The sequence below is a fragment of the Lissotriton helveticus genome, chromosome 2_1 (genome assembly GCF_964261635.1).
Source record: "Lissotriton helveticus chromosome 2_1, aLisHel1.1, whole genome shotgun sequence".
NCBI lineage: Eukaryota > Metazoa > Chordata > Amphibia > Caudata > Salamandridae > Lissotriton > Lissotriton helveticus.
In genome coordinates this window covers 452,855,392-452,881,259 of record NC_136059.1, presented here as the reverse complement: position 1 = coordinate 452,881,259, position 25,868 = coordinate 452,855,392, and the positions used below count along the sequence as shown (strand labels likewise).

General features: G+C 45.7%; 1 protein-coding gene across 1 annotated transcript in view; it reads right to left on the bottom strand.

Moving 5' to 3' along the window:
* Positions 1-25,868, bottom strand: part of MTREX (Mtr4 exosome RNA helicase) — an 865,138-nt gene that overhangs the window by 611,419 nt on the left and 227,851 nt on the right. The window contains exon 9 of the mRNA XM_078675087.1: positions 18,533-18,631. Coding sequence (XP_078531213.1) covers positions 18,533-18,631 — 99 coding nt within the window. The remainder of the gene's footprint in view (positions 1-18,532; positions 18,632-25,868) is intronic.

The window sequence follows — 25,868 nt, the reverse complement described above, 5'->3', positions numbered from 1 at the left end:
AAATGTAGTACGAGGGAAGATGTGGGTGCTATCCTAGTCTGGTTTAGTTATGCCAAGATTTGCCAAAGGTTTCTCTAGGTTCTAATCAGCTCCATACCTTATGAGAGAGGTTGGTATCTCTTTCCCTGGACTCGATCTCTAACACCCTGCAAGGGGAGTCAGAAGCACTGGAGCTGGATTTTCTGCGAGGAGGATGACAGCGTCTGGTCAGTGCGTCAGTTGGGGACTCGACTTCCTTTGGGTCTTGCTGTGGCGAGCCGCGTCGTGCAAGTTGGTAGTCGAACCGCACCGTGCCTTGCCATAGCAAGTGAAGGCATATTTATACCTTGTAGGTGTTTAGGAATGCCAGTATTGAGGTAAAAGTTGGGCATAAAAACGTCATGAATGAACCCCTAAGGAATAGATGTTCATGCATAATAAATGAGTTCTTGGAGAAATCAATATCCAAGCAAGGGGAAGTCCTAAAGGCTAAGGAGTCTGGTTTTCCAAGAACTCGTGACGAAGAGGATCGGATGTAGTTGACCATGCCTGTATTTGGTTAGCATGAGCAATGCCTAAATAAGGACTGGATTTCTATGCCTAAATAAGGGTAATGTGAATTATACCTATATAAGGGCATCAATCGGGAAATCTAGATACACTATCTAAATCGACACACAACACTGTGTGCAAGGGTACATGGAAGCAAAGTTTGGGCATTTTGCATTTTCATGAGTGGCAAAGAGGCTGATTGTTGGGCATTCCCACCTGCAAAATGTACTGCTGAAGGGTGTGAGGGTGGAGTATCCACGAGTGGACTTGTTGAAGTGTTCAACTTAGCAGGTCCATAAAGTTGTTGTCTACCCCTGGAAGATGTGGTGTTCTGCCACGAGCTGTATGCTGTGACAAAGTCTCCCAGTGTAAAATCTGTTGTGCTAGAGTAGACAGCAGGAGTGTTGGTACCCCTATTTATTTTTGTATGCAGTACATTACCACATGTAGTCGGTCTTTATAAAGCCAACCCTACCATTGACTGAAGTATGAAAAGGCTTTGTGTGCCAGGGAAATGGCTATTATCTCCAGGTACTTCATGAGCCTCCTCTGCTGAAGAGGGATTCATCTACGTTGCATGCCAAGATGTGTGCCCTACCCTATGAGTAATGTGCCTGTGATAATGGCCACTTGCGGAAGAGGGTACAAGAAATGCCTGCCTAATAACAGGTTTAATGGTGTTCCGCCATTGCAGAGAGCGCAGAGTGCAGGCCTCATCAACACTAGATCCTCCAATTGACCCTCCGCTTATGACCATTGATGGGTGAGGCACGGATGTATGGAGCTCACATGTATAATTTGGCTTGTGGGACAACTGCTATGCATAATGGCATCATGCCCAGCAATTTCATTACAGTCCTTACTGGTAACTGGCGAATAGACTTCTAGAAAGGCAGCGGTTGTTGGAATGCAATTACCCTCTAATGGGTGCGGTAAGCCTTCCCCATGACACAGTTTAGAGCTGAACCTAAGAATGGTTGAACCTGCTAAAGCTTTGTATAGGATTTCTTGGCATTTACTGAAACCCTAGGCGGTGCAAAGATTAAGTGCTGTTTGGGTGTGTTTCAGGCCTTTCTGCTGCTGCTCTTGATCAGCCAGTCATCTAAATAAAGGAAGACATAGACAGCCCCTCTTCTGAGGTGGCCCAATATGGTAGCAAGACATTTGGTAAAGACCTTCGGGGTTGTCGTAACCCCGAAGGGTAGTATTATGAACTGTTAGTGTCAGCCTCTTCCAAAGAACTGTAGATCACCAGATGTGATGGGCTGGCTGGATAAAGATGCAGAACCAGGCATCTGAGGTCTCATGAAGTCAAAGTCTTCTTGTTCTGTAAGGTGGTTATATGAAAGTGCTCCAACAGATTGATTGAGTGGCCAAAGGCGGAGGATGGACTACAGGGTTCCATCCTTTTTTGGGATGAGTAAGTACATGGAAAATATGCCCTTTCCCTGCGGGTGTAGGGGGGCACAGGCTATATAGCACCCTTTAGAAGGATAGTTTGAACTTCCTCTTTGAGAAGGGCAAGGTGATGGTATGATGGGTGGGATTAAATTTGATGCAGCAGCCCTTCTGAACTACTGCAGGGACCCATTGGTCTGAGGTGATTTTCGCCCATTGTGGATGAAAATCCCTTATCCTCCTCCCCTCCCATGACATGAGTTATGTTATTTGAGGGGTGGGGGTGGCTTTGAGAGCTTGAGAGAGTCAGTGCTGCTTAGGAGCAGAGCCTCCATTTCTGGAGCCACCTCTACCAGCCTCTATTGCTGTCCCTTGAATATCACCTGTTTTGAGGGTCATGAAGGCCTGCTGTTGCTGCTGATAAGTTTATGAATGGGTGCCTTGGGTAGTCTTTGTTGTACCTAATAGGAGTAATCTGCGAAAAGTTAACCTCAAGCTGCTTATTTGTAGGGCTTCCATGGATATGGAAGTATCTTTTTTTAGATTTTGCAACCTGTGGACCAAAAAGAGGTTTCCTGTTGAATGGCATGTTGAGGAGGTGTTTTTAAACTTCTTGCTTAAAACCGGACACTCAGTTGCATCATTATTGCATCTATTTCCTCCCAAAGAAATTTATAATAGCATGATGGTTACACCACAGTGTGAGTAATGCGCCACGGTGTGGCAGCACCTACTGTTACCCACTTCCTTGCGGCTTCTATTCACTTACTCTGGCGGGGGTCCTTTGGCATTTGCTGATGTCCTCTTTCTGGCAGTACGAACCAGCAAAATCTCTGGAAGCTCCTGTCCCGATTTGAAGGGGATCCCCGGGAGAAGCATGATCTTTCTCTTCAATATTGAGTGTACCTACACTGGCCCTGGCCGGGTCATTCAAATTGTCATGAGCGCAGTCTTTAACATAGGTAAGAACTGAACAGTACATTCAGAGAGTGTCTCAACTAAATAGTCTTCCTCCTCAACATGCAATGCAACACTGTGATGGCCAGCTGCTGCTCCCTGTAGGACAGCATGATATGCTGTGGTTTTGTCTGGTGGCGATGGTTTGAACTCTATGCCATGATCCTCAAGGGGATTGACACTGTAGTCTTCCCTTGGATCACCTCCCCAGACTTTTGGCCTGATCATCTAGCTCCCCTTCCTGTAAAAGTATGGGTCTGAGAAAGTGTTCAAACCCTTCTGGAGACTTTGGGCAGTGGGGGGAGTGGCGTGGAAGAGGTGCTGGTGTGTACCACCATGTTGATGAAAGTGATGGAGGAAAAGGTGAAGCACCTGCTTCGGTGTACTAGGTAGGGGTTTACATGGTCTTGCATTTTTCAGGCAGTGGGTGCCGAAGCACATCAAATTCAAGTTCTTCCTCTTCCTTGGAATAGGAGGGTGCTTGGAAAGCTGCTTTTCGCCAAACTTTTGCTGCTTGATCTGGGTAATTGCAAAGGTGTTTTTGTCTTGTGTCAAATCCCGCCACAAGTCCTTCAAGTATGTAGGACTCCGAAGTTTCTGAGATGGGTGCAGAGGTAATTTATTTCCTTGGTTTCAGCTCCAAACTTGGCTGCAACGTTTTCAGCTCAGAAGACAACGGCTTTGGGCCCTTTGGTCAATAAAGCACTGAAGCAGGGCTGGCTGGTGTCTCCGATTCAAAGCCTTCTTTCAGCTAAGAATAGGAGAAGCAGCTTTATTTTAAGCCGGTTCTAGGACTCAATGTATGAAACCCTCGGGAACAGTGCTCTTACCCACCATTTTGCCTTTGAGGGGTTCTCTTTGCCACATGCCCGGGTGGGGGAGGAGGGTCAGTAGTCATGGAGCTCGGTGTCTTCTTTGAATGAGGTCCTGCAAGCATGGCCTCTGAAGTGTACATTTGTTCCTCATCGGACAGGGTCTCTGGGCTGGCTGTGCCCTCTGCAGCCAAGGAGCTGCAGTGTCAGACAGACACACTGCATCATCAAACACACCCAGCATCTCGCGTTCTCTACAGTACCTCAGTGACTTCTTGCACTGGAAGACCAGGCAGAAGGTGCTGTTGGGCTCCTGGTGCTCAGGAGAGAGGCAGAGATTACAGTGTTGATCGGATCATGGGTATTTTGCATTACAATGGGGACAAAATCGAAAGGGGGTCCCCTACATCTGCCAATATTCTCTGAGGCTAGAGTCATTGGTAGCTGTGTTGACATGTTCGAGTGCCATGTATGGCATCGACTGCATGGAATTGAGCTAACAAAATTGTATTATTCTTCCAAAGCCGATGAACCGAAGCAGAGCCTGAAGTCGCCACATGCAAACGTGTTTTATTGGAGCAGTAGCTTAACACGATTAAACCAGATGGCAGGAAAAAACAATCTAAGGGGTGAGTCAGTGCCCATGCGCATTGGGGACTAATGGAGGATGTCCAGACCCAACACTAGATTGCAGGATTATGCAAAGCATGTATATGTAAAGCCAAAGATTATGAGCATAACATTTGCCAAGATTTGAAAAAAAAACAGAAGCACAAATATATTTCTCATCTGAAATCCTACAACTCCCCTTCCCCCACATGACCTAGAAAAACTTCTCAGCACATTCAACAGTGATATCCAGACCATGGCAGACACGTTCTCTTGAGTTTCAAAAAGGTAAAACTTATAAAATCTTCTTGTTGATATACCCATGATTAATAATAAATAATACTAAACATTTATAGAAAGCTACATTCACCATTAATGAGAAGAACTGGGTACTAACCCAAATTCCCATACTTGTGAAGACATGGTGCAAAATCAAAACACCCAAGTGATCTCACCATGCTCAATATAGCACACCGACCCACAGTAGTAGTTAGCCATGATACTGCCAAGACCAAGCAGAACTTAGAAACCATGATTAAGACTAACAACGAAAGTAAAGCATTATTCAAACTTTGCTTCACCCCATGCCTCCACATATGGTTCTAAATTCCGTATAGAAATTAAATTGCATTTATTAATATTTCACTACAAAAATTGACACAATCAGACAATGTTATACTCCCTAAAAGCAACCTCCAATTATCTTGTTCAATAACTAAACATGAAACCCCTGTCTCCAAAAGCCCCTGTACTTATCTATTCCAATCATCCCTGAAAACTGGTCAAATCTCCCTGTGGCCAAAAAACCAAACCTGGACCCAACTGGGCTCCGCAGCTACTGCATTATTATGTGCTTTCCATCCTTGGGAATATTCTTCTGGGTTCCACCTTAATGCAGTACACAGACTGACACCAAACTGATAGTGGATAACATTCTATCAATTCAGGATAATTATAATCCACGTTTCTGGACGCTGCTCGACAAGACGGCCACCTTAAAAAAAAACACTTTTAAGAAAAAACTCCACCAGGTTTTAAATGAAAATCTCCATTAAGACATAAGATTAAAAACCTTCTTTAAAACTGGCTAATCTCCCAGTACTGGACTGTGAATCCTTCCAATCACCATTAATTTTTGCCTCCTGTGGCGTTCCTTTAGGATCTTTTCTTGCTCCCACAATGGTCAACCTATAAATGGAATCAATAGAACTACTACTCTGCCACAAAAACAGCTATTCAGAAATAGGATGACAACTCTTCTAAAGCTTGATATGCTGGTGCCTAACATTCTTAAATTCATGTCGTATCTCAACATCATTCAAACTTGGATGTTTGCATCATATCTGAAACTCAGTCGAATAAAAGCAGAGCTTGTCAACAGAGGAACCACTAAGCTCATTATCGAGGAGTTATTCAACAACGTGAACTTAAGATAGCTTCTTTTCCCACCTTCACTGCTCCAAGTTGCTTACATTCAGTAACATTATTTCTACTGGCTACTCGATCCTACCGTAGACTACTCTCATTTAGAATATCCCCAGGAGTCAGAAAGGATCAATATAATTACAATGGCAGTGCTCCAGCAGGACAGCAGTTGGAGTCATATGGCTTATTGGCTTCGGACCAACCCGGAAGTGATCAAGTGGAGCCACATAAAACCCCCACGCCTGCACGCCGATGACAGTTTGTCTCGTTCCTTTACTGTACCCTGAGACACAGAGTTAGCTGTTGGTGACAGTATACGGATGTGCAACGTGCCACCTTTTCGAATGTTCAAGAGGCCACTCCACAGAAATGGGAGAGGGAGAGCAGTGACAACTCTGCAGATAGAGTATCCATCTAAAACAGAACGACCAAAGGTAATTAACTTGTTCTGATGGATATATCTAACTGCAGATACTTCCCCTTTGAATTTGAGGTTCCACTGCAAGACTTCTATGTGCTACCTGGCATTGCGGATAAGGATACATGAAGTCAAGAAGCCTTGAAGCCATCCTCACCAAGACCCAGGACTGATCCTGAAACATCGGGATCATAACCTGAGTGATTGGGACTTGCTGCGGTGGAGCAAAGTGCTTGAACACCATTGTGTCCAGAACAGCCCCAATTAATGGAAGCCTCTGTCTCAGTGTGGGGCTCAGGTGGGACTTGGCTTATTGATGGTCTAACATAACTATGTTTGACCACAGTCCAGAGGTGCTCTACGACTGACTGTGTGTGGCGAGCCCGCTTTTAGCAGCCAGCTATCGAGGTACTGAAATCAATGTACTCCCGACCTCCGACAATGGGTTATAATCACTGACATCACTATGATGAGCACGAAGGGGGACACAGCAAATTGAAAGTGAAAATTAAAAGTGTTCCCGGCCCACCTTGAACCACTGATCACACCTGTGGGTCTGCAAGACAGTTGTATAGTAATGTGTGTCCTGCAAGTCCAGGGACACCATCCAGGCCTCTGGATCTAGGGCGAACAAAATCTAAAATCGGCATGAGCATTTTGAACGAGTCCTTCCACAGGAAGGACTTCAAAGGCTGCATGCCCAGGAAAGGCCAGAAACCCTGTCCTTTTCAGGATAATGAAGTAGCATGAACAGCAACCTTTGCTATTCACAAGAGTGCGGTAAACGTTTGATGACACCCTTGGAGAATAAGAAATTAACCTTCATCAGGACATTCAAGTGCTTCTCGGAAATACATACTGTTGTGGGAGGAAGATGAGGCAAAGGTGAAATACATACAGATCATGCCCATTTTGAATGATCTTTAAGACCCATCTGTCCAATGTGATGGAACTCTAGCCAGGGAGACACAGCTGTATACTGAGACCTTCTGGCCTGGCATGAGACATGGCGGACAAACTAAACTAAAGGTGCCTGGCTGCAGCAAGGGAGGAGTAGCTGGCTGACTATTGAACCTACTGCCCAGTGGGGCGTCCACCAGTGCTGTGTCAATGGCCCCAAAAGTACTGGACTGTCTGCTGCTGTACCAATCGCTAGGAGAGCTGATGCTGCCTACAGGCTAGCCCCCTAGAATAACCTCCGAATTACCCAAGTTGATGGGGGAATAGTTTTCTGGTGTCAATAGCCCCAAAGAGGCTGTTGTGGCTCAGCCGTCTCACTCGCTCCTGCCTGTACTAATGTACCCAGGGCATTGGTACTCCAGGAGTCCCCTATGGGCTGAAGCATGTATTATGCTATCCACGGGAGACCACTTAATTTGTAACTACAGGCCTGCCAATGCGGACTGTGTACGTTGGTGCTAGCATAGGGTGACCGGACGTCCCGGTTTTCCCTAGACGGTCCCCGTTTTTGGAGAAGTGTCCCCGTGTCCGACACTTTTCTCCAAGTGACTCAAATATTCCGGTTGTCAAACAGTGTCCGGGTTAAACACAGAAATGTCCCGGTTTTTCATTGTTCCGGTTGAGCATGTGCACGCATGCTCTCTTTGCACTGTTTACGGCGTGTGGCGTCACTGAGGTGAGCGCTGTAGCAGGTAGGGAAATCCTTTTAAGAGAGACATTTTCTCTCTGGATTTGCCTCCTCTTTTTACAGGCAGCGCCACCTACGTCATCGTGACAGCCATATTTAAACAATCGCATATCATCAAAACTGAATCTTCGCTAGAGGAGGAAATAGTGATAATAAAGAGCAACGCCAGTTTATGAACTTTATGAACTTCTGTGATCTGTAGAGGCTGTGTGTTTGCTGCTCCCCCAGATATCCCACCTAGAAGTACACGAAACAGAAACTTTAAAGTGTTTCTGATTGTTAGGATGAGTGTCCGATAACACATGTGGTGATGACGTCCCCAACGTCCTTCTTAAGCTCCAACCATTCATTTCTACCAGTTCGAAGATCAGAACAGAAATCCTGGGAAACAGAACACTGGTGATCAGGTAAAAGGCTGAGTCGCTATTTGAGGTCTTCCTTCAGTGGCTTCATGTTAAACCTGCCTTGGCTATTAAATCTGCCCATTGTTTCCAACATGTTTTTCAGATTGTAAAAAATGTCCCCTATTGTTGCATTATTTAAACATTTACTAAAAGTGGATATGTGGCAATAGCTTATCTGTTTCATACACATAGAAAATATAGATTGCACATTGCACATTCCCATATCATGCCCTTCGCTTGCATTAGTGAACTTTTAGTTGCATCAGTAACCTAGATATTGCACATTCCTAAAGCCATTAAATTGCACTTAGCCAAAGATCTGTAATTAATAGCGCGTCAGTTGCAAATGGACGTTGTGCATCTATTGCTTGCATCAGCAGTTGATCAATTTTACAAGCAAGAATACTGTCCAGGTGGCAATCCAACAGATCTTCAATTGCCTAGCCCATGTCTCTTACCAAAAGTCTACTTTGGATAAAACAATATTTCTTCATCCTGTAACTTGAATTCATAGCCATACAAACTTTTCAGTAGCCCTTATGCAAGGATTAATGTATTGCTCATTGCATGTTTTATTCATATCAGAAGGGAAGGATCACTTGTCCTGCATAACATAGGGTATGCGGGAATGGTTCTTACTAGTCCCAATAAAAAGCCCTCATGCACGTGTTGGTAAATTACGGTGTAAAGCGGTATATCTTGGTTCTCCGCTGTCCCTCACACGTGTTTGCATAATCATAGGGTTTAGTGGTTTATGCAACCTCAAACCGGGAGGCAATACCCTCAGTTAAAAACAGTAGTGATCAGTAATTGTGGTTGTGACGTGATAAAGTGAAAAAGTAGTAAAAAGGCTCTCTCTTCCAGACAAGTATTTTAATAGTTCTGGTTTCTAGAGGCAAATTTAAAATTAATGTAGGTGAACAAGAGTGATTATGACTCTTTCACACTAGAATTGTGGTATAGGTCGACATGTTTCAGCCCTGAAGTCGCCAAGTGGTCGGTGGGGCTTTCATCAGGACCATGGTGCAAAGGTGTGTAGAGACCTCTCACGTCTCTATGTGAGATTTGGTATTTAGAGGAACATGTCGTTGTGCTGTTCCTAAAAAGGTCAAAAAAGTACCTTCGTTAGCGGTTATATTAAATGTTTCCGGGACCAGCTTTGGCAGAGTCAGAACAAGCAGTATGACGGAGTGAGCGAGTGCACCTCCTTGACCCTGCTGGATTGCGATGAGGTTTAATATAACCGCTAACGAAGGTACTTTTTTGACCTTTTTAGGAACAGCACAACGACATGTTCCTCTAAAAACCAAATCTCACATATAGAGACAACCACAATTACTGATCACTACTGTTTTTAACTGAGGGTATTGCCTCCCGGTTGGAGGTTGCATAAACCACTAAACCCTATGATTATGCAAACACGTGTGAGGGACAGCGGAGAACCAAGATATACCGCTTTACACCATAATTTACCAACAAGTGCATGAGGGTTTTTTATTGGGACTAGTAAGAACCATTCTCGCATACCCGATGTTATGCAGGACAAGTGATCCTTCCCTTCTGATCAGAATACATTCCCTCCCCCAACATTGATTTTGGATGTTTTATTCATAACCAATTGATGCATGCTCTGTGTTCTCCATATCAAAGCTGTGACTTGACCTTTTGACTGACCTGTCAGTTCACGGCAAACTGTTTAGCTGGAAAGGACTTAAAGGAGCAGGGTTAACGCCTATGTAAGAGGCGAGCAGCGCTGCTCGAACTTTTTGCTCAGGTCTTCACACTATTGCGCTATGAGATGATACCAATGGCTAGAGTGCACTATACATACCCAAGTAAGGTAACATGACATCCCAGCAGTGACCACGCAAATGTCGAAGGACTGTGTAGTCAGCCAGCCTTTGCGAACCTTAAGACCCTAAGGCAGCAATACCTGGAGAGAAGTGTTTTTCTTACATTGGTCCATGGCTGCCCTTTGGCAATTTAGCATTCCGCAGTTTACCTCCATGCTTTTCTGTAATGAGCAACTAAGCAACATGAGTGAGTTGTACTTTACGTGGTGCTGACGCGCAGCTATAGAAACGAGCATTGATAAAGCTCGTAAATCTGGCGTTTGCCAGCCTTTGACGTTTTATTGATTATTGGCAAATATATGCTATAGTCCTTAAAAGTGTAAATGTAATAAAAAGAACTAATGCTGCTGCGTAAAGGAGAGTAGTGCCAATAAAAGACCTCTGATTTGTTGTCTGGAATGCTTCATCTCGGTCTGTGGAGGAAGCTGTCACTGTAGTCCTTTTTCTATGTCTATGACAGCTGTCAAATAGTCCTACTTTTATGTTGATGGTTACTGCAAACTGTAGTCCTACTTCTATGTCTATGACCTGTCCCCTTTTTTGTTTTGAGAATCTGGTCACCCTATGCTAGCACCACTTACAAAAGATATAGGTTTCCCTGTATCTAAGGTCACTGCACTTAAAACCGATAAGTCACCCCTTAGGCAGGCCTTTCAATCCTAAAGGCAGGGTGCCTGGTTCAGAGTGTGAGGGAGCCTCTGCATGAGCAGGACACCCCTCCAGCCTACGAAGTCCATTCTCCCGGGTTGTAAGTGAGACAGCCATATAACATGTAGAGAGGCACCACATCATTACGCGATGACAACCTAGAAACTGGCTGTAACTAATCATATCATGTTTGGTATCAAACATGTTGGAATCATAACCCCACATCGTTTACTCGGTGCTCCTGGTACCAGTCTTCCAGACCCAGACAGCAAGCTAGGACTGCTGCTTGCCAGAGACACGTTTCTGCCCTCCTGCTGCTGGACCAATCTCGGGCTGGGGAAGGCAGAACAAAAAGTATCCTGTCACAGGGAGGTGTGACCACCCCCCAGACAGGGTTTAGTGTATTGGGGCAGGGTGGGGGCGCTTGCCAGCACCACAGTCTGCGTGCAGGGCACACTTGGTGCCCTCCATGCATAGTCCAGTCTTAACCAGTGCAGGGAGCCGTTTGCTCCAGCTCTGGCACGAAACTGGACAAATTGTCCCAACCCTTTCCTTAGGGTACTTACGGAGTTACCAGAGGGAGGGTCCCTAGATTCATTGTGAGAAAAGATTCATTTAAGACATCACTTCTTCGACTGTCAGGGCACTCTGGACTTTGTTCTGGGCAGCAAGGCTGCAACTGGGAAGACTCCTGCTGCTCCTGGTCTGCTCACCTTGCTAGTCTGCTGCAATGTCCGTGCCTGTGCACCATACAGGCTCATTCCAAGGCCTGTGGGCATCCAAAGACACTTGAAGGAATCTCCCTTGAAGTTAAAGTCACTTCCCTGCATTTGCAGGCACCGCAACAAAGCTGACCAGTCTGCTGATCCTGGGCTCCGAAAGACTCCAAAAGGCTCAGCAACATAGGTGGTGGTTCTTCACATCCCCCGAGGCCTGCTCTGTCCTCTCACCTAGTTTGAGGCCAGTGTTCCTCGTCGGAACTGCAGGAACCAAACCCCTGTGCACCACATCGATTTGCAGTTGCAAAGGCTCGTTCCACCAAGATCTACGGGCTCCAAGTAGCCCCAACCTCAAGCATCTCCAGTGACTAAGATCTTCGTCCTCACTCCATCACTTGCATCGTGGACCTGCTTCTTTGGTGAGCTGTTCGAGGTCCACTCACGACTCCAGTGCCTCTGGCCTATGGGTTCACTTGAGGATCAGCTTGGAGTTCTTTGGGCTCCCCTGATTGCTTGGGGCCTGTCCTGACTCCCCTACTCGTGGTGAGTCACCTGGACCTTGCTGGTCCCGACATTGCACCTTCATCGACTTCCACGTTGTTTTTAGTTTCCAAGGCTTGATGGTGTTACCGTTGGACACCGACCCCTCTACTCTGGACATCCACTTGGGACAGCTCGTGAACAGCTCCTGGTCTTCCACAGCGTTGCCTGGTCCTCACAGCTCCAGCTCCAAGGTCACAGTCAACTCTCTGGTAAGAACCCGACATGGGTGGGCATTCACGTGCCTCCTGATCACTTCCAAGTGGCATAGACTCTGTCCCCTCTGCTTTCAGGTACTTCTCGACTTGAATCGACCTTTGTGTTCCACTGGACACTTTCACCTTCTCCTGCAGTGGTATCTTCCTGTAGTCCTCCACTGGGTTCGACAGCAGTTTCCAACGTCACTTCACACCTATGCACTGGGCTCCCCTGGGGCAGGTATCCTGGTCCCTAAGGTATCCACAGGTGGGGTGGCTCTCCAACCTGCTATCTTCCACGGGGTTTCTTTAAGGTCCACTGGGAAGGATCCTTCTTTAAAAATGCAACAGCGACTTACCCTTTGACTTGAATTGATCCCAATGTTGTGTTCCCACTCGGCCTCCTGGTTACTTACCTTGGGTGGTTCCTTGGGTCCCAGGCACTTCAACGTTTTCTGGGTATGGTCTTGACTTGAGTCGTGGTTTGCATACAACTATTTTAGTATTTGGTTTGGTCTACCCCTGGTGACCACTGTGTATTACGTGCTACTTAACTGTTTCTATTGGAAAGTGTGTGCATCTCCGGCTAGGAGATACCTGTATGTGTTAGTGAGTGTTCTATAATAAATACATATTGTTATAAACACACTGTTTTTTTTACACTTAAGTCTATATCAATAAGATTATGTTCAGCTTGTTTTACCAGCTTTACACTCCTTCTGGGCTAAACCTGTAGGCTGCTGTCCACAGCTACCACTTAGAGCGCTAAGGTTGTCTAAGATCGCTAAAATCACCATAGGGGTTGTCTGGATTTGTGCAAGTTGCCCACTTACAGAAGTGTACACCGTACACCAAGCCAGCTTCTCACACCTGCACATTGCCAGACAATCCAATTAATCTTCTCCCCACATGCCTCCTGAGCACAACACTGGTGCCAATAGCCCTGCAATTGGTTCTATCAAGACCTGGATGGATCATATACTTCACTGCATCTTGTTCAACGTGTATTGCCCGAGGAGAGTAGCTCTAAGGTACTCCAGAACCGCCGACAAAATTTGCTGGCCATGTTCCACAGAGCATGCATGTAGGCATGCCCAGGCAAGCGGCAAAACCATCCCATTACTAAAAGCAACAATCCTTTTGGATTCCCTATCAGATGGTGTTGTTGGGGAAGGAATTAGACCTGATTTACTGGTCAAGGACTGCACAATGAGGTTGTCTGCTATAAGGGGCTAAATTAGGATGTCCAAATCAGTGGCACAAGCCTTTGTCATTGGGATACTGACATGCTGATAGGCAGTCAAGAACAAGGTATGGCCCATATGCCATCAAGGCTTTAGTGAGGGAATCATTAAATAGAAGCAAGGGCTTTGACAAGGTACGCCCTAATTGGAGCATTTCCATCCCAACGAGGGCCACTGCAGATGCAGCAACTCAGCTGCCCTTCGGACAGGGGATAGAGGCAGGTTGCATAATGACTGGTTGCACTGCTGTTATTTCGTAATTACACATTGGTTAAGCTCTGGACAAGGTTGATGCAGTGTCTGACATGGGCATCGGCATCCAGTCTTTCATTACTGCTTGTGGGCTACGCATTAGCATGATGGGAACTGGTGTGGATTATGGGGCAGACGGGGAAGTCTGTACCAGAGTCAGTACAGACCCAGTTCCCAAGGCCTGGACCTCCTGCAGCTCCCTGATGTCCAAAGATGCACCAAATGGTGCCAGAATCACTCCAATGATATGCTGCATTGCCTTTTTGAAGGCCAGTATTGTCTGAAGGGACAAGAACGGCCCAAGGTACTTTGGGTGTGTCAGGACCAGCTGAGGAATCGGTTCTGTAACTGGTTATCCGACAGACTGCGACTTTGATCTTGAAGCCTTTGCATTTTCTCTCTCAAGCTAAAGTGGCAGGATAGGGGTTAAGCCTTGCTTTGGCTTTGCATCTGGACTTCCCCTTGGACTTACTCGAAAAGTTCAAACAGGAAAAAGGCTAGTTTGTGGAAGTGGCCACATGACAGAGACCAAGTCTATGACTTGAGCTTCAATCGCAGCCTTTTGTGGTCAATGATGTGGAGCTTGGCGTCTCCATTTTAAATCGCCTTCAGGTGCATGAAGGAACACATGTTGTATGACTTAGTAATAACCAAAGTACAGGCACCAAAGGCAGGTCCTTGACACACATCTACTTCCTGCAGTCCCAACATGGTTTGAAGCTTGTATTTTTTGGAGGGGGCAATTTCCTAGCACAATGTTTTGGAAAGGTTGTACGAATGACTCAAATTAAGAGAGGAGCTCCAGATCCATATCAGAAAGTGTGGAAAGAAAGGAACAGACATCAGCATGCACAGGTGGCGCTTAGCTGCAGTCCCACTCCAACACTTCTGACGTGGTATGAATCAAAAGTGTAGCCACATAACACCTACCGATGCACAGGAGCACTGCTTTTGTAACTAACCGGATGAAGTCCGGCACCCAGCGATAGTGTAAAGGTGAGGAATCTATGGTTAGAAGTAGCCATCAGAAATACTGTGTCCTTAAAGGAGCATATATAACAAGCATTAGCAATGCCAATAGGTCTCACCTTTGGACCTTATGTGTTTAGGCATGCAGCTCACTTACAGCAGAAAGCTGCCCTGAAGTGAAAGAAACAGCTCTCCAAAGCAAAGAAGGGAGGTGTGTGAGGGGTAGATTTAACTAGTAAATGGAAATAATTGAAAGCGTTTATAAGGTGGCTTTATTTCAAAAGTAACAAGAAATGGTGAGGGTGTCAACAGTTACATGTTGATGGATAACCCATAGTTAATTGGGAATATGGGGAGGGACAGAGACCCCTGTCCAGAAGACATAAGTGGTGGTGGTTTGGGAAATGATGTTCCTCGGGAGGGGCAGCAAGTGCCCAAAGGTATTTTAGATCAACTGTCTATTTGAAAGTCTAAATACAGCATAATTATTTTTTTTTCTTTTGTTTCCCAAAAAGTTGTAAATGTGTTCTAGTATTGCATTGTCTTATTATAATTTTCATGGTAATGTAATTTGTTCTGTTGTTGTCAACATTTGTTTTGTTCAATTTACATGTGGAGATGGGGGTATATTATTACCTTCGTATACTTTTTTGCAATATAGTTCCTCTACTTTATGTGTATCCCGTTTGTCTCTCCTTTTGAAGACTTTGATCACATCACACAAGTTGGGGAAAATTGGCACCTGTCACCACTCTTTTGCATACTCATTGTTCACAAATGTTAATATGTTAACAATTTGCATTAGTCATCATAATTCTCATAGGCATGGACAAGCAAGAAAGAAAACAATCAGTATAGTTAGTGTGTTACCACGTGTAACCAAATACAGTGTTTATGAATTCACATCCACTATCCGAGATTAAGGCCTTTGGTCATTGAGCCTGGATTTAGATGGTGCAATACGTGAGCTTTTGTATACAAGAAGAGTTCTCGCTATTCACTTTTAGTCTACATTTTCTAGAAATGTAGAAAAAGAGGGTGCTAGAGTTTAACAATAGGGGACTTATGTCGCTGTCTGCAAGTGACACTTTAATATTTCACAACATACATCACTGTCTTTTTATTTCATATTTTTGACTGCCTCCTCCGGTTTATTAAGCTGTGTGTTTAAATTTTGGACACTTCACTAGCTCTGCCTCTTCTGTCACGAAATCATTTAAACAAAGGTACCATGATAAATACTATGGCCAGATTATATTTTTGTTCTTCGCTGGCCTCCATTTTTACCAAGTTATTCTTTGGAAACTAGACAAGCTGATGGATGGCTGCTACTTTTAAGTACAATTGTGAGCCTATGAAAACTGAAGAAAATGTGCACAGCAACAGAGCGTTATCACATGACAGGCCCTTTTTAGGTCTCGCCTGGAATTAGCATCCGAAGGATGCGTCCAGGCTGGAGACTTAATGTTGCCTGGCTCGGGGGAATGAGGGACAAGAGGGTGCCACGCACTTCTCTGGAGCGGGATTTGACTGCATGCACGCGCACCCACACTCACGCATGCGCACATACACAGCCACATGCATACACAGCCACACGCACACACAGGCACACACACCCCCCCCGTCGCCGCACCTACACACACACTAGCGCACCTACACGCACACACAGAGACCCCCCACACAAACACCAGCGCACCTACACACACGCACGCACACATACAAAGACCCCCCTCCCCCCGCCGCCGCCATCGCACACATATACACACACACACACCAGCACCGGACCCCACTCACCGGCTACGCATGCCAAGCCATGTCTTCTTTGTTCGCCCTAAGTTGGCAGGGTATGCACAGAAGTGAGTCCCTTGCTCACTTTGCCACTGGATTCAAGCAAGCCCGGCTGAAGACGGCTGAAATGCCAGAAACCGGTCCTGGGAAGCTTGATTCCGGTCCAGGGAAGACATGGCTTGGCAGTTCGGGCTGGACTGTTCCCATGAGGCACAGGGTCAGACTGATTTGCATATGGCCATGTCTGAACTGGGGTGGCGGAGTGAGCTAAAGATGGTGATGGATTAAACCCAGATCAGTTGACTGGGGGTGAGTGTTTGTATTGTCAACGCTCCGTCCATCATCCCCTTTGGTTTTTCTTAAACATTCACAAGAGCAATATTTAGAAGATAGTAAATATCAACAAAAAATGGTGCCTTTTTGAGAGGAATTCGAGACAGTGGAAGACTTCAAATGCATTTCTTCAGTAGTTCGACGAGTAGAGGGTTACAGAGAAGATGAACAAGCAAGACTGCTTGAAAAGCACATACGAGCACGCGGCCAAGTAATATCACTGGAATGTGGCAGCACCAGGTTACGTCACAGAAGACTGCGAGCATTACCGCAAGGAAAAAAACAAGCACGAGTGCTTAAAAAGTGCAGACTTTTGTGTGGCCAGTCTAATTGCAAACAGATGGCCCTGTGCGCCGCTGCTCTCTCTCGCAAGGTGGATGCCAGCACAAGCACGAGTGCTTGAAAAGAGCTGACCGATTTCTAAATGTCATCTCCTAGAGCAGCGCATGCATGCTGCGCTCGACCTAAAAAGGGTACAAAAAGTAGGATTTGCGTTTATATTACTGCGCAATTCAAACCCTTCTTCCATTTGCAAATTTCGACCCACAGCACAGGCCACAACTGACTAGTCTTATACAGTCCTCACTGGCACCTAATAATTCAATTGCTCATGCAGTGACTAGACTAATCACCAACCAAAGAATATTAGAGCACATCTCCCTAGAAGTGTAGTGTATATAGCAATCCATTTAAATAAACCAGACTACTTTACTTTTAAAGCCAATGTGTCTCGTGGTGCAAGCAGTATTAGAAGTACATTCATGCTCAGGCTGGAAATTCACAAGATTCATGTAAATGCACATATCGAGTCTACTTCAGCATAGGAACACTGGAAAACCTCCAATGACACATCAGACTTGTTTGTTTAGTGTTGCAATTCAGTAAATCTCTTAAAATTCAACTCTACAGAATCCTACTATCCCAGGCTGCATCACTTCCCTCCCCACATCAATCTATTGTGGTGCAATTTATTCTTTATTGTGAAAAAACATGCATCATCGCATCAGCTATATACTCAATATGTACAGCACTCTGCTGGCCTATGGGCTAGGCTTGTGCTTTAAAAAGCCTGATAAAGAAATAGCTAAGAAAATCGAATTAACTATGTTTGGTATAAATACGTATTTCAGTTAGGTGGATGCTCGTGCTGGAACAGAATCATTAAACACCACATGTACAGGAGCAGCAACTTTGAGTCCAACTTTCTACAATAAAACAGACGAAGATAATCATATTAACTAATACTTTGGAACCATTACTGACCGCCTTTAAGGAAAAGGTGACTACTATTTGTAAATATGGGCCAAAATCCTGTGTTGGAAATTTACAGAAATGTAATGTAAAGGCCAGAGTGGCTTTCCCAAAACAAACAGAAGAATGAAACTATAGGAAAATATGATACTGCATCTTTTCTACTGCTTTTCTACTCTTATCTACAGAACTTGTGGCCATTGCTGGTTTTGGACAGAGCATACCTGAAACGAGTCATCCTGACCCACCTAACTAACATGATCTTTCTAGAAAAGGAAAATTACAAAAATGTACTACGAAGGTGTGCTACAGCTACTATATACTGTAATTGGTACAGTGCAAATACTGGCTGACAGTATCATACTTAGACTAGTAACAAGTGATCTTTAATGGTTCAACAACTTGGTATTTTAGCTTTACTTTTAACCAGTCTTCCACTTTGTTCTGCGAGCATTTATATTACAAAGGTTGGCACATCAAGGCTTGGTTAGTTAACAAGACAGGCACCAGAATTTACCAAGTGAAATCAAACGTACATTTTCATCAACCACAAGATGTAGTCCATCACCTCCGGCTGGGAAGATGTAATGTTGGAGAGGGGTAGGTCGATAGTCTGTGTATATCACATGGCAAGGCTAAACGTAATGAAAAAAAATGATCGTTAGCAGCAAGAAAAAGTAGCATTGCATAAATATATTTTATTTCATAAAGTTTTTGATTTTACTCAATATGGAACATGTACTTAAAATATGTAAATAAACACCATTAAGTAAAAAATAGAATATCCCAATATGTATCTAATGGATCAATCCAATTTAGTCGAATTTCGGTAGCTACTGGAAGTAAGACGAATGAAAGAACGAAAACAAAAGTTAATACAGAAGAGAAGAGGCAGTAATCCAGAGGATGGATAAATGCGGGTGTAGTCGTTATGGTCCATTTGTTTTGTTTTTTAAAGCAGGGCAGTGAAAGTTTGAGCATTTTGTACAATGTTCGAGGTCAGTATCACAAAGAGGTACATGATGGTAGACCACTTTTGATAAATATGTTCTCTAAAGCCGTTCCCTGATCTTTGATTTGCTCTATTTCAGTCAGGTATTCGTTTACAACATATGACTTAATTACTTTTTTTTTTTTAAAGGATATTTGTATTGTATTTCCTAGTTTTATAACAAAATGAAAAACCAAAAATACAAAATCATATTATACGGTGATGGGTGAAGTCGCTCTTTCAGTAAAGATGGCATAAAATAAGTTGGTCAAGCAATGCAGATACAGGAACTTCCACTCCTCATTACTTCATATGTCTAGTTCTATACAGGTGCATTACATTTTAGTGAAACAGAAAATGCTTACACTATGCCCCCCAAAGTTTCCCAAATGAAGCGACGAACTCACGTACATTTTGTTTGATCTTCATTTACCAGTCAAGATTTCTCTTCCAAATTTAGATCAATAGAATTATGGAACTCCTCCAAGTCTGGGCTTTGCCTCATTTTAGAAACCACTATGCCACGTAGCAAACAACATATACACAGAGGCATCTGTATCCTCCCATACTCCTAACAGCGCAGTCGTAGGGTGTAGTAATCTGGGAGTGTTCACCATTATGTGTATTTGTTCCATTACCTTAGTGCAGAATTGTTCTATTTTTTTAAAAAATGTATTTGTATTTGCATTTTATATAATGCAATACAGTGAATACAAAGAAGGAAAAAAAGGAAAAATCAAAACAATTCACAACATCAGTTACCAACTACATTCACCAGTACTTGCTTCACTAGTACAGCTGTATTACAACGGGTATGTGGGCAGTTGCTCAACACCGGTCCATCGTGTGCATACCTATAAACATGGACTTATCAAGCCAGTATCGACGTTCGAACCCTAAAGAAGAAAGAAAAGGAAGAAAAAGGAGTAACCTGTGCAGAGGAGTGGTGTGGACGTGTCAAATCACTAATGGCCATTGGAAAGGACAATATAAACTACCCATGAGCAAGTACGGGATGGCCTCCCGACACCCTGCCCCCACACAACTGGTATCTCCTCTGCACCCAGCCAACACTCCCACCGACTTCGTAAGCCCATGTGTTGCCTCCCTGTGAACCAAACCCCTGACGGCACGGGCAATCAAAGGTGCAACCTGTGCCACAACACCAGCTTGAGGTTCTTGATCAGACTTCTGCAAACCTAAAAAAGAACACCACTAAACTCTGTTCCCATTTCGTTGAGCAAAATCACAGCATTGAGGACTTGAGATGGACTGTCATCGAAAAAATACCAGAAGGGACACCCAATGTTGAAAAGGTACTGTATGAAAAGGAACAACGTTGGGTTGACCGTCTGAAAACGAATCAGTATGGTTTAAATGATGAAATCTCATGGCACCACTTTGCACGTTGAAATACAACATCTAAGTGCAAGTCCAACACGAGATAACGTTTCTTTACATTAGTTGCACATTTTTTCAAAATTTTTTTCAAATTTTGTGCTTCCCATCTAGCGTTATGGTAATTACAAACACTTTCCCCTATTAACGCTAAAATGAAAATTATTGCACTTGAAGAAAGTTAAACCGCTTAATTTTGAGTTTAATCAGGTCACTCGATCATTTGCAAAGCAGTCCTCTTTCTAGCGCAATGGCCGATAACGAAGAAAACGCCATCGGAAGCGTGCTCCCAGCGTCCAGGAGGCAGAGCCAGCACAAGACGCGGAACACGCTTCCAACGCGGGTGAGTGTTTCCCCTACCGCTCGCTGCCCCAATGCCACCGGCAGACAGCAACCTCACACTTACCCCCCTCTTGGTATCTTTATAGCCTGGGACTTAAAGTCCGTACCTCCTGACGGGACCTGGTAACAATTACCTAAAGGTAAGACCTCACATGAGGTAATTGAGCACCAAACACTCGGTACGAGTAATATTTTCATAATACTTCCGTTTTCCCTATCCAGGTTCATTCTGTGTACACCCTAAATAGAGGTATGATTTAAAAATAGTTATACAATGTCACAAATGATTTAGCTTTTTGTGCACTACGTACCGCTGATACACCACTCCTTGATTTAACTCGCCATGATGTCATTTATGTTGTTTTGTTTCCTAAAACTTGCATATGTCTCTAACATGAGCGTATAACTTTTGAAAAAACACAATGCATGTTCTTAATGACCACGTTTTTTAACAGAAAACTGTTAAAATGCCACCTGTCACCCCCCCCTTTTTCCTTTCTAATCCTCTAGGTGACTATTCAGAACCTACATGGGTAAGACTATTATGTTGTATAGACCCACTATTGTCACAAAATAGTGACAATATACTTTTAACTGTGTGTGTTTATTGTTGTCCTGACGAATGCTCTTAGACCCACGGGCCAAGAGAGCAGAAACATGTTGACGTTTTTTCTGTCCTAATGACCTATGCTAAGGATTCCTAATTATCCCCAGAGCATACCCTTACATTTTAATTAGTGGACCAGCGATTTGAATAAAATACAGTATCGCCTGGAAACTATTTTACTCACTTTTTCAGCTTCAGTGGGGTCACTCAAACTTTCTCTGGACACTGCCACGATAAAACCAGAGATCGCCTCGGGTGAGGCTGGCAAGATACTGAATGCAAAAACCCAATGACTGTTGCCATAACGTTTGTGTGGGGCGGAGAACAACATATACCGCTTCTCGTAAAACACAACGTTTATGAGGGTTTTTCATCATATTTCAATATATCTCTTGGAGTAAGTGGTTACAAGTGTCCTATCCTTTTTGATGAAACTTACCTAGTTATGGGGAACAGATAGGACACCTATTCCTCTTCCCTCATTTTGATGAAATACCCGTCTTTGATCTTACCCAACACTGCCTCCCAGAAAAGACGCACCCATTGGTAATCCCAGGTCATATGGCCAAAGTCAGCATCCGGGTGGGCACATCTGGGACAACGTCGCACCTCCCCCCGTACGTCACTTTAAGCCGCTGAGGAGTCATATAGGTCATATGTGTGTAATTGAATTGGATATATTTCAAACGGGTATTACGGGAGGTCGTTTTTGGGTAATGTAAAACCTTATGCCACTCAGAGTCGGTAGGGACCCTACCCCTGATCCTGTCCAATCGATCCAGCGATGCATCGAGGGGGCCGACAAAAGTCTCTACTAATGACCCCAAGCCATTTCACCAGGTGGCTCGCGGTGCAAAGAGTGAATAGGGCATGGAGGACCGGGTGCATATCAGGTTCTTCCCTCCCGGAACCCCATAAATGCGTGAACATGCGTGTCAGCGCCTCATATTGTAGAAACTGACCCAGGGAGGGGGGGGGGCCACTACCATCCACTAATTCCGCGAAAGGAATCAGTGCCTTATCTAAATAGCAGTCCCAAACATTGTCCAGGCCGGCCTTCGACCATCTGGCCAGTTGGCACTCGTAAATATAGATTTGGGGTCCCCATGCGGCAGCCCCACCAGAGGCAGCATAGCAGAATACTTTGCGGATTGTTGCCCCTCCTTGTGACATCACCACATCTGGAGGGCAGTAGGCTGCAGCAAGGAGTAACAAGTGGCGGGTGTAGCCAGCAGCAGTAGCTTCGCAGTCACCAGTCCTGAACTGGATGCCAGGTCCGTCAGGCATGTTCTCTCCCCATTCACACCCTCCACCCACTGTGCTAACCACTGTATCTGGGCGGGTAGCATGTAAAATTCGAAATTCGGCACCCCTAGTACTCCCTCCGATATGGGGCGCTGTGGAGTTTTCAGGGACACCCTTGGGCGACTGTCACCCCATACCAGTTCCCGCAGAAGAGCATGCATAGGACGAAACCAGCTTCTCTGCATTAAAACCTGGAGATTAACGAAAAAGTACAACAGCCGGGGCAGCATAACCATTTTGTACAGTGTGATCCGGGCCATGATGGGTAGTTGTAACGTGCACACAGAAATGAACACAGGAGCGAAGGGAACGCAGCACCCTTCTGAGGGTCCCGCCCTTTAGATCTTCTAGGTCATGAAAAATATGTATGCCCAAGTATTTAAAGGTGCGCTGCGCCTAAAGAGTGTCGACCGGCAGCGCCTCAGGTCTGGGCATAGGCTCAGCTAGGGGAAACAGATATGTCTTGGATTTATTAACCTTGAGGCCTGAAAGCAGACCAAAGTCGTCCAGGATATGTAGAGCCTCATCAGCACTTCCAATTGCCTCCGTAAGGTATAACAAGAAATCCGCATATAGAGAGATGTGGTCCTGTCGCTCGTATAAGGTCAGTCTCAGCCCTCTTACTCAAGCCTCCCCCTCCCCCCGGCTGAACAGTTGTACTAGTGGTTCAACGGCCAGGGCAACTAGGAGTGGGGAAAGGGGACATCCCCTCCGGGACCCCTGAGAAATCCTATACAGCCTAGATATAGTTTGGCCTGTCTTGACTCACGCAGTGGGCAAGGCATAAAGTAGCCGTATTCACCGCACCCAATCATCTTCCAGACCCACGCGTAGCATCACCTCAAAAAGGTACTACCAGCTCATCGTGTCGAACGCGTTCTCTAGTTCGACAGACAAAACCGCCGCCTGTCGGAGGGCTGATGCATCCACATGGTACATCAACATGGTACAGTACGGAGTAGAGCCTGCGGAGATTATAGGAGGTATTGAGGGAGGGGATAAACCCTTTTTGGTCCGGGTGGATCAGGGACGTCATGTGCGGGAGCAGTCTGCCCGCCAACTCCTTGCTCACGATCTTGAAGTTCAGGTTGAGCATGGAAAGAGGCAGATAGTCCCTCACTCCAGCGTCTGGTTCCTTAGACTTAGGGAGCGGGATCACAGGCGCAGTCTGGGAGGAGTCGGGCAACCTCCCAACCCTCGTATGTCTCCGCAAACAACGCCACCAGACGTGAGGCCATTGTGTCAGTACAACGCTGATAGAACTCGGCCGGGAGGCCATCAGGCCCGGGTGTCTTCCCAGGCGTCAACGCCGCTATGGTGGCCCTGAATTACTGCAGGGTGATTGGGTCCCCAGTCTTCCTGTGCATCCGCCTCCAAGGTATGGAGTGGCAGAGGACCTTGAAATTGTTGTATATCAGACAAGGGGGCCGTGGACAGGGCCTCATACAACTTCTCATAATACGTTAAGGCGTCATTAAAGGCATCTGGGTCGTGCACCACATTCCAGAGTCCAAACCAAGCCGCGTAACAGGTACTCCCCCCAACTCAGGCTTAATTAATCGCGCTAACAATCGACCCACCCTCCCCTCCTCCCTTTGCACTATCTAAGTAGTCCTTATAGTTGTAACACCTCAGCCTGCCCAACGCTTCATTATAACATGCCTGTGCTTCCTGTAAGGACTCCCGGGTCACATCATCCGCACCCTGTAGATTGTCTAGTCTACTGATGGTCCCCTCCAGATCTAGGAGTTCCTGGCTAATCTCCCTGTGAGCCCTACACTCCTGAACCACGCAGTGGCCCTGCATAACCACTTTGAACGCCTCCCACTCCACCTGGGGAGAGGAGGCTATGTTGGCATTGATAGGAAAGTATGCTTCGACCAATGCCAGCAAGGAGGCCAAGAAGGGGCCATCCTCAAGACACAACAGGTTCAGTTTCCATGTAGGGATCAGAGGATGCCGCCCAGTAATTGGTGTAGCATGAGTAGTGGTCTATGATCTGAGAGAGTGCACCCCAGATATTCGGAATGGGAAACGGAGCCTTTAAAGGTCGGGGAACAGAGAAATGTGTCCAGCCTAGCGTGAACCTGGTGGACCAGCGAAAAGAACAAGTACTAATCCCTGTCTCCCGCATGTTGAAGTCTCCAAACGTCTTCAAGGCCACAATGGGATATCCAGCTTCGGAAAACCAATGCTGTGCGATGTGGCTGAGTCCCCGGTAGAGGAGGGTATGAATGTTCAACAGCAACAGCCGCCACACAGTTAAAGTCATCCCCCAGGATTAGAGAACCCGTCAACCAGGGAGCCAGGGAGGCGGAGAAAGACTCCAGGAAGCTGACTTGGTTCAGGTTAGGTGCATACACATTTCCTAGCGCAACCTCTTGCCCCGCTAGTCTCCCCGTGAGCAGGACATACCGTCCCTCAGTGTCAAGCCATAGGTGTTCAAGAGCGAAGGGAACCCCAGACCTCACCCAGATCAACCCACGAAGGTGGTCGCGAAAATCTGACCCCGCCACCTCTTCTTCAACTTCCCGGCGGCCTCCTCCTTGTTAGAATGTGTCTCCTGGAGGAATGCAATGTGCACATCCCTGCGCCGCAGGTAGGAGTAAATGTTGTGGCGCTTGGCCATTGTTCTCATGCCACCGAGGTTCCATGTGAGGAACCTCAGTGTTAGGTGTACCTGCCATTTCTACAGGAATCCATCCCACAGCAACATAAGGGAGACCCCTGCCCCACTCGCTCCCTCATGCATACACAACCGCCCTCCTCTGCAAACAACCAAACAAAAAATATCAACAAATAAATCCCCATGTTGAACAACTCCCCGACCCCAGGGAAGCCTGACAAATGCCAGTAGCCCAAACAGCTTGTGGAACATAGCCTTTAGTGAGGCCCTACCCCAGTAAGGCACTCAAGGGGGGGTGAACAGCAAGAGACATATTTCTGATGCAAACTGCTCGGAGCACGCCGGCCCCACGAGAACAGGACATCTCGAGACCAGAGTCCACCACCAACAGTTCAGCAACACACCAGGGGGTCAGGCCCACCCCAAAGCCCAAGCAGCTTTAGATGACTTCACCAGTCGTCCCTGGAGTCGCCACTGACAATTTTACGCTGTCACTGCAGGAGGCGTCGGAGTCTATGTCCCCCAGTATCCCTCGAGGAGTGGGCATCCATCACTGGGGAGGGGCTTCCACCCTGCTTAAGCGCCACCGTCGCCTGTAGGGCT